The sequence below is a fragment of the Siphateles boraxobius genome, unplaced genomic scaffold (assembly GCF_051911475.1).
Source record: "Siphateles boraxobius isolate OS27281-9 unplaced genomic scaffold, OSU_SipBor_1 81, whole genome shotgun sequence".
Taxonomy (NCBI): Eukaryota; Metazoa; Chordata; class Actinopteri; order Cypriniformes; family Leuciscidae; genus Siphateles; species Siphateles boraxobius.
The window spans coordinates 274164-287121 of NW_027509210.1; the positions used below are offsets into that span (position 1 = coordinate 274164).

Here is a 12958-nt window from a genome sequence, read left to right on the forward strand (position 1 = left end):
TAGGCCTATACCTGCCAGACATCCTCTTTTTTCAGAAAATGGAAAGTAGAATGTGTCTTTAAAAGCGAGGATAAGCTGCAACTCCAAGTTGATTATGATTTTACTTGATTTGGATACAAAAAAATTGATTGACTTGATTGGTCTGCATTCAGGCTACACACCATTGTATCATCACTCATGGATCCCTATCAGTTTGCTTACCAGGCTGTGGAAAATGCCATCAACCTGGCTGTTTACTCTGCTACATTTGGAGTCAATTAACACCTATGCGTGCATAGCTTAGCATATAACATGATAGATCCTCTCAATCTGTTCTCCAGCCTGCAATTCATGAATGGCAATATAGCTCTGTGTCACTTCATACTTTCATATAATTAATTTGGTCAATTTTAACAATATGGAAACATGCCCTCAATACGGATAGGCCACCAGAAGGCTGTAGAGAGGTAGTAGGAGCAAAAACTGTATTCTACTGTCGCTGGTGGCTTGTGCTTCTCGCCTACTGTCCAGTACACTGTCCTGCGCCACTCACTTATTGTCCTGTGCCACTGGTCTATGGTCCCGCACCACTGTCCCGTGAGACTTATAAATTGTTAAAAACCTAAACCTAATCCGAAACCTAACCCATGGACAGTGACAAATGACAAGGGACAGTAGGCACATCAGATGGGATATTGAGTGAGTGCCATGTGAGAGTAGGCAAGTGTCACAAAACAGTATGAGTTGTGCAGGACAGTGTATGGGACAGCAAGTCAGTGGCACAGTGCACAGGACAGGTGGCACAAGACAGTTGATGGGTGGCGCAGGACAGGTCACGAGACAGTGGATCAGGAGTGCAAACCACCAGCAACAGTACAGTACAGTTATTGCTCGTACTGCTGGAGGAGAAATGACCAAGATCAAGTTTGCAGGTGATACCCCCATCATCAGTCCCATCAGATACAGTATGAGTCTCAGTGCTCCATGGAGGTGAATTGGGATGTAGAATGGAGTATACCAACAGCAAATTTCATCCTGAGAAGGAGGCCAAAGTCCCAGTTATTATAGTTGAGCCCTGATACTCTTACATTTATGGCGTCTCACATCAGACATAATGAATTGAATTTAAATGGGATATTAAAATCCTACCTTATGAACAGGCACAAAAAAACACATTGATCAGACATGATCTGGACATGTTATGTGTAAACAAACTCTTCTATAATGCCATATATCTTATTCATCACTACCTGGTATGGAAGGTCTGACAGACAGTCGCACTGGATGGAAATTAGAGAGGACTGACACAAAAGTCTCTTTTTATTTAGAAATAATTAATATATGCATAATTTCCAGTCAATAAAATTAAATAAAAAAAGGATATTTAAAGGTCTTCTTGTTGTAATCCCCCTTCCCCCTAATTAAGTCTTATTTCATTGTATATTATTTTGACCCAGCCCTCCCCTGGATACACATCAGCTTAACCACTATCATGCAAGGACAAATTCAATATTTTTTCAGCATTTACACTACCCATGTTAAAGTGTAGATTAAGTCTAGTTTGTGATTTCTATAAAGATGGTCTGCTGAACATCAAGAGGAAAAAGGACATTATACCTGTGACTTAGCAATAGACTGGCCAGTTATAACTACCACTATGATGAGGAAACTGATGGGACAGGACAGTGAGGACACTGTAGGAAGGATTAATAAGAACCTGTAGAAGATACACTATTGTCCATAAGGCAGATTCTGTCCATTATGGCTGGCATTAGCAAACATCCCTATTTAACAAATGAATGGAGGACAGAATCCATATTAATCACATCTAGAGTGCATTCACCTCTAGCAACTACTGTAGTGTATTAAAGTTAGAAATTAATATGAAGATTCATTGTATAGCCTACAACAGCCTGCTTTGTCTTAGTAGATTACTGTATGACATTTCATCACATGACCTGGAGCATTTTGCTTTGTTGTTTAAAGTCATCGCAATTCAGCAATGACTGACTGTTATTGAGCTGAGCCCCATTTAATACATAACTTGAACCATGTTTGAGAGACAATGGGCCCTATTATAACATCTGAAACATCAAACGTGAAACGCAAGTAACTTTGTGGGCGGATCTTGGGCGCTGTTGCTATTATAGCCTACCAGCGAGATTCTTGGGCGCGACGCAAATCTAAAATGAAGTAGCTACATTACTCATAGGTGTGGTTTGGGCCTAACATGAAATAAACCAATCAGAGCGACATCTCACATTCCCTTTAAGAGCAGGTGCGCTTGTTCCATTGATTATAATAGAGGATTTGCCAGATGTGCGCCAGGAGCACTTCACAACAGAGGAGAGCAACGTTCTCGTCAGGGCCGGAAAAAGACGTGACATTGTATGGGGCCCATCTCCCATAGAAACCCACCCAAATTAGCCTTGTTCAAACAGGCGTTTAAAAATTTGGATAAATGTGCTAGCTAGATTTATGCCTATTTTTTTACATCTTCATGGACACAACAATGATTCCCTCGTATGTGAATATCTTCCCTTGTAAAAATGTACATGGTTTTATAAAAATGAGAACTGCTGCATCTGTGTGTAGATGAGAAAAGTAAAGTGCATGCGCATTGATTATGGCCAAGCAGACGCCCTTAAAATAACATAACATGCGCAACGCACCACTGACTTTAGACTAGGTTTTTCCTGGTCAGTGGCGTGATTGTTTTCTAAACCTGCAAAATAGCACCAGGGAACGTTTGCATCTGTGGAGGGAAAAGTCCGCTGTGTGTTGGTGCAAAATAGGAATGATACATGCACCGAGGTACAAAGTCAATTGCGCTGGGTACAAGATAGTGCCCCAAGTGTTACTGTCTGTCAACTGCCCACAGCCTGGTTGCAGTGTCCTTTTTTTACCTGGCAACAGAACCGGGCCCCAAGTTCCCATTTTAGAGACTAAAGTAAACGTTTGTTACTTAACAGCCCAAACTCTTCTGCAATGTAACCATTGGTACCACAATGAAGACTGGTGCGCGACTTGAACGGGACTTTATATAGTGTGTACCAGTCTTTGACAGCAAGAGGAAGGAATGAAATGAAAAGGAGTTCCAGTACTCCTGACAAACTGATAAGTTGTACAAACTGTCAACATACAAGAGATTATAAAATAAACTGTCATGTTTAATACAAATGTCCCCAGTCCTTCATACCAACAAGCCCAAATGCTGTTAGTATGATGCCTACTAAAGGAAAAGCTTAGTATATTTATTCAAATCTTCATGTACATCCTATTATTAAAAGTACTACACAATGATCTCTGCTAGGTCACTTACATGAGTGTGAGTGATGTCTGTTAGACATGACATAGAAAAGCTTAGTAAATACAAATCTTTATTAAAACAATACAAACCAACCAAAAATGAACAAATAACATAAAAAACAAACTAGACAGGGATAAAATTGCATTGTGTAGGTTTATGACAGACAAATAAAACTGGAGTGAATATCAAGCCGTCTGCCAGGTTGGAGGCCAGGTTTTCCCGCTAAAAAAGACAAGAGATAGGTTGTTAGTGAAAAAGGTATGAATAATGACTTAACATTCAATGCTGTAACGTCTACACTACACTATTACACAATATTAGAGTACAGTAATTAAGATGTAAGACAAGGTATTCAATAGGAGTGATGTTAAGATTAACCATAGGCCTAAAAATGAAAATAGCATCTAGAGATTTTAATAAACAAAGAAAAATTTCTAGACAACACCGTTTACAACTGGTAACTGTTAACTCATAACCTAATAAAATTTAGATAGTAGTACATAGAGTATACAGTAGTATAAAGTAGATTGCAAAGACTTAAAAACAGAATTTTGATAATGCAATCTTGTCTGGCCTCGCTTTAAACCAATGTAGCACTCAGTGAGAGTAGGGTTGGTAATGAATAGTCAAGGGTGTGGTAAACACAACTTTAGGTATATCCATTACAACTATCATGATCACAAGCTACGGCTATAAGTCAATAGTTCTTATTCAGCAGTTCCCCTTGAATCTAAATGTCAAAATACACTTGAGACATGTTTATTTTCCTTTTTTTGTTTTTTGGCTCAATGTCATCTGTCAAACACAGTAGTTCTAACCAACTGGTTTAGTTGCTTGCCATGCAACGTGTTGTCTTTGAAGTTACACGAAGGTTTGTGTTGTGCATTGCAATGTAAAAATGTGGTATACTAAGGCTACGTTCACACTGCAGGCTGAAACGACCCAATTCCGATTTTTTTGCCCCACTTGTATCTGATCTTTTCACGACAGTCTGAACGACACAGATCCGATCTTTTCAAATACGACCCAGGCCACTTGAGTATGTGGTCCAAATCCGATACGTATCCGATCTTTTGAAATGCGACTTCAGTCTGAACGGCCAGGTCACATGTATCCGACCCGCACGTCATTGATACGCGACAAACGTCATAATTCTGCGTTTAATAGGCGGGAATGAGAAGATAAACAACAACTATGGTGGACGATGCTGAGACCAGTCAATGGAAGGGAAGCGAGGTTTCTGATGTAATTAATGGTAAATAGACTGCATTTATATAGCGCTTTCACAGACCCAATGGCCACCAAAGCGCTTTACATTTTGCCTCACATTCACTCTCTCATTCATACACTGACGGCGGTGTCAGCCATACAAGGCGCCATCCAGCTCGTCGGGAGCAGCTGGGGTTAGGTGTCTTGCTCATGGACACCTCGACACTTGGTCAGGTGGAACCGGCGATTAAACCACCAACCTTCTGGCAAACTCTATTCAGGCCAAACTCGAGGGCTCTTATCGGAACTTCCGCAAACAACAAGTGACGTTGTTGACCGTTGAGTACACTTCTGCGCATGCGGGTCACTTCTGGGTCATTTCACGTTCACACAGGATATCACAAAAGGTCGCATTTAATTGGAAATGTAAACGGCCTTGCAAAAAAAAAATTTTTTTTCAAAAAAATCGGAATTGAGCATTAAGCCCCTGCAGTGTGAACGCAGCCTAAGGGTGAACTGTCCAAGCAAGGGTATCATACCATAGATCACAGGGCATCCAGTCATACAGGAGTTCGGTCTTCCCCTGTGGAAGGCAAAAAAAGACATGGAAACGTGTTACATGAAATATTGCATACAGAATTACAATGCAAACTTAAATTTAATGATTTGGAATGACATTAGTTGATCAGTTTTCAAATAATTTCAGTAATTTTTGTAAGAGGAAACCCCCTTGAGATGTGACATCTAGTTTTCGAGGGGGCCTCTAATGCATGATTGTTTTGGAGAATGCACCAATAAAAAATTGTTTCCCTGCCTACACAAACAATTTCTCACTCAATTAAGTGTGCTTTTCAATAATTGATCTAAAAAAAACTTTGCCTATCTTCCTTTGTGTGCCAGTTTTCTCCAAACTTCTAAAAACCTTATTACATTTTGTTTTACTTATTTGGAAATGAGACATTTGTACCAGTCACTCTGAGACATTTTAAATGATACTAAACATAATACTCAATGATAATCATTCACATTAAACCATATGTATTCTTGAGAGAGAATGAAATGTAGATTAGGTGAGACTGTATGAGGGGAGGTCAAATGTTCATTTCCAGCTAGGTCCTTTGTCTTACTGAGCAGTGGTCGTTCTTTAACCAGTTTTTCCAGTCTTGCACGATTACCGGTAAAGATAATAGGAACGAGAATATTTCGCAGAACAACAATCTGGTCCATATTCTGATTACTTGCAAGCAATAGTCTGTCAGGATAGCAAACATCATGTAGTTAACGGGGAAGAGGGTTGCCACCCTTTCTCCGCATCAAATACTGTATAAGGACCTTTAAATAATATTTCTAGGCATTTAAAAATAAATGTTTAGAGATATGGATCAAGGGCAAATTTTATAGACGTGACAACAAAGAATTCCCTGGTGATACAATTGGTACTAAATTTCACTATGGACATGCATTCGAAATTTAGCAATAGGACACACTCCACTGTGACTACAGGAGATACTATCACGGTGTGGGTTCTGTCATGTTTCCTGTCTGTGTTCCCCTGTCTTTTTTCCTGTTTAGCAGTTCCCGTTATGTCTATTATTATAAAGGCAAACAAGCTAAACAAGATAATGAGGGGAGTGGCTAATCAGAGACACCTAGGAAGACTATAGCTGCGTCCCAATGTGCATACTATGCCCTAAATAGTATTTAAAATTACTAATGTCACATACTATTTAGGATTGATAGTATGCACATTAGGACGCAGCTACTCCCCCTCATTATCTTGAGGGGCGTGGCTAATCTGAGTGGCTAATCAGAGACACCTAGGTGTCTCTGATTAGCCACTCCCCTCATTATCTTGTTTAGCTTGTTTGCCTTTGTATTTAAGCCCTGTGTCTAGCTCAGTCTTTGTGAGTTCTTGATGTTGTTCTGTTGCATGTTGTCGGGTCTGTTCTGGAGTCTTAGCCTTTGTCATAGTTCAAGTTTATTCTTAGTCTTTGTCATTGTTCTAGTTTATTTAATAAAAAAACTGCTGCATTTGGATCACAACAGATACAGTGGTTAGCTTTGCTGACATCTAAGCAGATGATGCGGGTCTCACCTATTATGGTACACTTTAGTTTAATTTATGATGCTAAGTAACTTGAACATGTCATGGTTCAGTGGCATGCCACTGGGGTACCTGAGCCTTGAGTAGTGTGCCCAAGAAGGAGCACTAGCACTCAGTTACTCACACCCCGTGATGCAGGACAACTTCTAAATTGGCACTGCAAGAGCCTTAAGGGTTTTTTTTTTGCCAAGATTTTTTTTAAATCAAATATCTTTTCACAGTTTTATATGATGTTAGTTGTAGTTTAAACCTTGCAGAAAAATTATGCTGGTTGCTGGATGGTCTAAGCTAGAGTGGGCTTGAAGAGAAAATGGTGCGTTCCAGCATGTAACATAGGACCAAGTAGCAATTGGTTGAAGCAGAAAGTATCTGCCCACCAGGAAGCAAATATCCCAATGGATAGGTTCCTGGGGCCTCATTTATAAAACTGTGCGTAGGATCCTTACTAAAAGTGTACGTGCGCCCGAAAGCCAGACTTATAAAACCGTTCGTACGCCAGAATCTGCGCAGAATTCACTTTATCAATCCCAGTCAGCAGAAGATTGTGCGCACATGCGTCTCCTCCCCGAAATAACCATAAATGAGCTTACAACGCCTAGTTTTACTATGCATATCCTCATCTGCATATCATTTGCATATGATTATTCATCCATGTGATAACATGTTTAACGGTACAAGACATCAGGAAAATATGAAATACGGATGTGCTGTCACATTACATTAATAAAAACCATTTAGTAGCCTATCCTTGCCTTGTTTTTGAATAAATAAATCAAATAGTGTAAAATAAATTTCAGAGAAAGTTTTTTTCAATCTTTTCCACTGGCCAAATAGTATTTTAATTGATTTATATTTTTAATGGAAACAGATAGACCATGTTGTGCATTAGGCTATATTTGCACATTCTGCTAGTATCATGGTAAGCAATTCTCTCTGTAGTTAAAACATTAAAAGATAGCATGCCATATATAGCATGAGGAAAAATTTTCAAAAGCATTACATCCACGACAAATATTTATATTTATTGAATATAAAAAATGTTTGAACTCCTCAGTAAATTTCATGTAGTTTATGTGTTTAAATCCATTAATGAGAATGACATATTTAATCAAAATGTTTGTATCAGAAGTAAAACATAGTTTAAATCATTTTATTTAAAATGCTATTGTGAACATGCACTGTATGATTGGGGCTCATAATGAAGATTTACGGTTTTACTTCATCCGCCATTAGATATGAGTCAGTTTAACTAAACGGCCCAACGCTTTCGCTGGCGCTCATTTAAGGTGTGGATATTTGCTTCAAGTGACAGGCTTTGTAAGTGAAATTATATTTGTATTATCTTTCTGTATATGTATAATTTTCTTTAGATTTTCTCTCTAAAATTAACAAAAAAAATATAACTCCATCTCACCATCGGTGTCGCCAAACTACTCCGTCTCCAAAACGTTCGTATGCATGGGTCAGAGTTTGTGTGCAGGTGCGCACATTTTCCCATCAAGTTTGTTTTTATAAATCACAATTTATGCGTCGGAAGTGGCGTACGCCTCTTTCAGGGCCTGTTTTGTACGTACACAAAGGTTATAAATGAGGTCCCAGGTGCTTTTCACAAAGTGAAATAATGTGAAAGCGTTTGGTGTATCAGGCTAAGAATGGCAATCATAAGATGGTCAAACGAACTTAACCATCAAATCTCATGCAAAAACATGAACTGGTAAAAAAAAATGGCTGATCAAACCAGTTTCAAAACATGCTTAGACTAGCCAAGATGTATTTTCTGTAGGGAAGACATCATATCAGATAACACAATCTAACTACCTCTCCAATCCTACCTTTCTCTGCCTTGTCCGTATTATCCCACGGTATGGGTGCACATCCCGATTGTTGTGGGGGCAATCTTTTGTTCTCACTGTACAACATAAGAACATAGAGTAGTGAATGATAGATGATAATCCAAATGCAAATGTAGCCTTAGAAAATACTTAATACTTGAAAACTTGCGTATCTACAGTATGAACACTATGCATACAATTCATATGGAAATTAATTAAACCAATTATATCAGGAAGACCTGCACAACAATTCCATTAATACTTTTGTGTTGATAATGTAAAAGATGACAGAATATCAGATGTCAGATTTCAGACCTCTCTTCCTCTGATTTCGTCTTTTCCCTATATAAACAAATAGACTTGGTTCAGTACAGTACAGATATTTGAAGCTTAAGCATATTCTTTTAAAGATAAAGAACAGAAAAGTTGAAAAGTTTAAGACCTTGTCCAGTAGCAGGTTGATCAGCCACAGCCACAGTCCCAGCCCCCTGGTCCACAGATACTGCAGCTACTGAATCTAAAATGAGTGAAGAGATATCATTGTATATCATAATATACAATTAGGTAATAACAGAGACCTGAAAAAAAGAGCTTAAAGGGTTAGTTCACCCAAAAATGAAAATTAAGTCATTAATTACTCACCCCCATGCTGTACCAACCCCGTAAGACCTTCGTTCATCTTCGAAACACAAATGAAGATATTTTTGATTAAATCTGAGAGGTGGATCACTGCTACATAGGCTGCCAGAGGGAATGAAACTTGACGGCCCAGAAAGTCATTAAAGAATATGTTTAAATATTCCATGTGCCTACAGTGGCTCAACTATAAGTTTATCAAGCGACGAGACTACTTTTTTCCCGAAAAAAACCCCATAAATAACGACTTTATTCGACTACTCCTTTTCTTCCTTGTGGGCCTGAGACGAGAGTTCAAGAGATTTCCACGACGCATGCGCGAGAACTGAACAAGAAGTATTAGAAGAAGAACGTCCTCTTCTCAGTTCTCGCGCATGCGTCTTGGAAATCTCTTGAACTCTCGTCTCAGGCCCACAAGGAAGAAAAGGAATAGTCGAATAAAGTCGTTATTTATGGGGTTTTTTTCGGGAAAAAAGTAGTCTCGTCGCTTGATAAACTTATAGTTGAGCCACTGTAGGCACATGGAATAGTTAAACATGTTCTTTAATGACTTTCTGGGCCGTCAAGTTTCATTCCCTCTGGCAGCCTATGTAGCAGTGATCCACCTCTCAGATTTAATCAAAAATATCTTCATTTGTGTTCCGAAGATGAACGAAGGTCTTACGGGGTTGGTACAGCATGGGGGTGAGTAATTAATGACTTGATTTTCATTTTTGGGTGAACTAACCCTTTAAAGCAATACTACAGAGTACATCCAACCATAGCACTGTTTTAAAGATAAAGAACAGAAATAAAGCTGAGAAGTTTAAGACCTTGTCCAGTAGCAGGTTGATCAGCCACAGCCACAGTCCCAGCCCCCTGGTCCACAGATACTGCGGCTACTGAATCTAAAATGAGTGAAGAGATAGCATTGTCCATCATAATATACAATTAGGTCATAACAGAGACCTGAAAAAAAAGAGCTTAAAGCAATACTACAGAGTACATCCAACCATAGCCCTGTTGTTTGAGCTTCCCAAGTGCTGTTGGTAGGAAGAAGAACAAGAGAATTTGGTACAGCATAGACTACATAGCAAACCATCTGAGACCATGAGCTCACTTTTAGTTTAATTTCTCATGGTACCATTCAAAATAAAGTTCATGTTCTCTGTTTGGTCTATGTTGTACCAAATTCTCTCGTTCTTGTTCCCACTGACAGCATACAGTGAGCTCAAATAACAGGGCTATGGTTGGAAGTACTCAGGACACTGTAAAACCTTGTACTGTAGGAGGAGGGCTAAGCAACCATTCTGGACCATCCTCAGTCCCAGCCCCCTGGTCCAAACTCATGCCGCTTGTCAAATCTGAGGATGAGAATGAGAATGAGTGCAAAGAAGATGTTGTCTCTCTAAAGTGTATACACAGATTACATAATATACAGTACAATTAGGGTCTGTATTCACAAAGAATCTTAGGGATGAAAGTATCTCAACATTTTAGGAGAAAAAAATTTGCGCTAAGCCCTAATGAGGAAATTTTAACATCATTTAGGAATTATTTTGTGCTAAAATGAAATTCTTTGTGAATTTTGTGAAAGAACATAAATAAACCTGAAGAGCTTAAGACCTTGTCCAGTAGGAGGTTTGTTAAAATCAGCCACAGTCCCAGCCCCCTGGTCCACGGATATTGTGGCTACTGAATCTGAGGATGAGTGGAGAGATTGTGTCTTATAAAAGTTTAAATAGGTGTAGTGAAAAGACATCTGCTGCTAAAGCATATTTTCACAAAAATCTCAGAGAACACAATAAAGTGAAGGCACCAAATCTGGGCCGAACGCACCTTGTTCTCTTAATGGGGTTATCTCAAAATTTAGAGTGACAGTAGCCTCCTCAGGCTCATGGCTACTGTCTGTTGCCTGTTCTGTATTCACTAGAAGAATACAAACACAAAAAATTTACTATACGCAATTAAGTCAAAATGTGAAAGCTAAGGCAAAATAATACAAAATCCACATGCCTCATATAATCAGAGAAGTTTCACAGTTGCCCTTACTAGGCATCACAGTTGCCCTTACTATTTCCAATCATTGCTTAACACCATCTACCCCTAAATAATAATATATATAAAAAAATACATATATAAAGTTTATAGTATATAAATATAGTCTTACCTTCAACCATCATTTTAAAAATTTCATAAATGTTTTCCACACAGGTCTGTGCACTTTTGCCCAACACTTTATCTTTAGGCAAGATCATTTTGGCCTTCTTGTGTGGATATTCCACCAGGAGCAAAGGCCTCCAGCCGACTGCGTGCAGCTTCTCTATCTAAAGATTTAAAAAAAACATTAAAAAAAAAAACATTAAAAACAATTACAAGTGCTTTGGTGTGGCTGTGTATGGATCTTTGTCTGCTTATCACAAAGCTGGGACACAAATGCAGGTCAACAAGAAATACTTAGGGTAGAAGCAGACTTTTGGAACATCACAAGGAATAGCTGTATTCAAGATCCCAGAGGATCCCAGAAGCCCTTTGTGGGTTGTTGCTGAATGTATCTTAAAGTACTGCAGGCTAAGTGATCCTGAGAGTCTTTGGTCTGTTTGCAACGTTTTTCAATGACAGTAGAGTACAGTTAAGATGCTAAAGCTATTGAATAAATAGCTTTCATAAATATGTTAATGCATTATCTTGTCTCAGTCAAAACCAGAAAGTCTCCCCAGTACCCAAAAATAACTGGACTATGGTGACAGGACAACAAAAGTTACTTACCAAAATGATGGCATCGTCCCACAAATGTGAGGTCACCTGATTTTTTTTTGTGTTGGCAACCCATATCTTTTTTTTTCTCTCGAATTTTTCAATCTTTTTGTTTAGGCGCACATTTTTAGGCTGTGGGGCCTTGCACATAGGGCACTTCTTGAAGCCATTAAAAATTTTATTTTTGCACGCTGGGCATGTCTTCTTGAGCCCTCCACCTTTTGACATGTTTTGATGCTGTAAACCAGACAGAAGGCATAATGTATGTCACAAACATGACTTCGTCCTGGTTCAGTTATAATACAGTTTTAGTAAGACACTGGATTTACTCCAAACATCTGAATATCAGACTTTGATGGCTAACTTACGGTTATGTTTGATGGACGCTTTTTTAGTAAGTAACAATAAAAAACACAAATCAAAAACTACAAGATATAAAATACTACACTATTTCAATATACATTAAATGTCTAGAACATCATACCTCAACAGCAACAACAACAAACAAACAATATGTAATACCAAAAGTTATTTGACATAGATATGGGTGTAAAGTTATCAAAATTTCTCACCCTGGCCTCATTGGGATCTTCAAAGACTCCTGGGTGGTTTTCTGACATGGTTATACGATACAAAAATACAGACAATAGACACACTATACAGTTATGAAGATGAGTGTGTGTGTGTGTGTGTGTGTGTGTGTGTGTGTGTGTGTGTGTGTGTGTGTGTGTGTGTGTGTGTGTGTGAGTGAGAGAGAGAGAGAGAGAGAGAGAGAGAGAGAGAGAGAGAGAGAGAGAGAGAGAGAGAGAGAGAGAGAGAGAGACAGAAAGTGTGAGAGACTTAAGAGAGAAACAGAGTGAGCGAGAGAGATTGAAAGAGTGGCTCTTAAAAGTGCCTTTGTTTTTTTAAACGATAGAGATAGAGCAATGGAGATAATATGTAAAAAGCAAATAATCTGTAGAACAGACAAGAAAGCATAATTAGATATACAGTATCTCTGAGAAAAAAATATAATGTCCACATTAATGCGAGACACTATAGGTGAATAGGGTAAACTTTTAAAATAATAGTTATCACCATGAAACTTCCTCAGTTGATTAATTACACAATTAAGTATATAAAAACAGTGTATTATAAGTTTTTGAAATGTGT

General features: G+C 38.5%; 1 protein-coding gene across 1 annotated transcript; it reads right to left on the reverse strand.

Annotated features, from left to right (window-relative positions):
- Nucleotides 1-3420: 3420 nt before the first annotated feature.
- On the reverse strand, nucleotides 3421-12745 carry LOC143730766 (uncharacterized). Its single transcript, XM_077221351.1, has 11 exons — nucleotides 12379-12745; nucleotides 11819-12043; nucleotides 11220-11376; nucleotides 10889-10978; nucleotides 10676-10750; nucleotides 10327-10413; nucleotides 8877-8951; nucleotides 8750-8776; nucleotides 8435-8511; nucleotides 5038-5081; nucleotides 3421-3511 (listed from the first exon to the last, which is right to left on the reverse strand). The coding sequence occupies exons 1-11, from the start codon at nucleotides 12424-12426 to the stop codon at nucleotides 3475-3477; spliced, it is 942 nt and encodes a 313-aa protein (XP_077077466.1). The 5' UTR covers nucleotides 12427-12745; the 3' UTR covers nucleotides 3421-3474.
- Nucleotides 12746-12958: the final 213 nt, after the last annotated feature.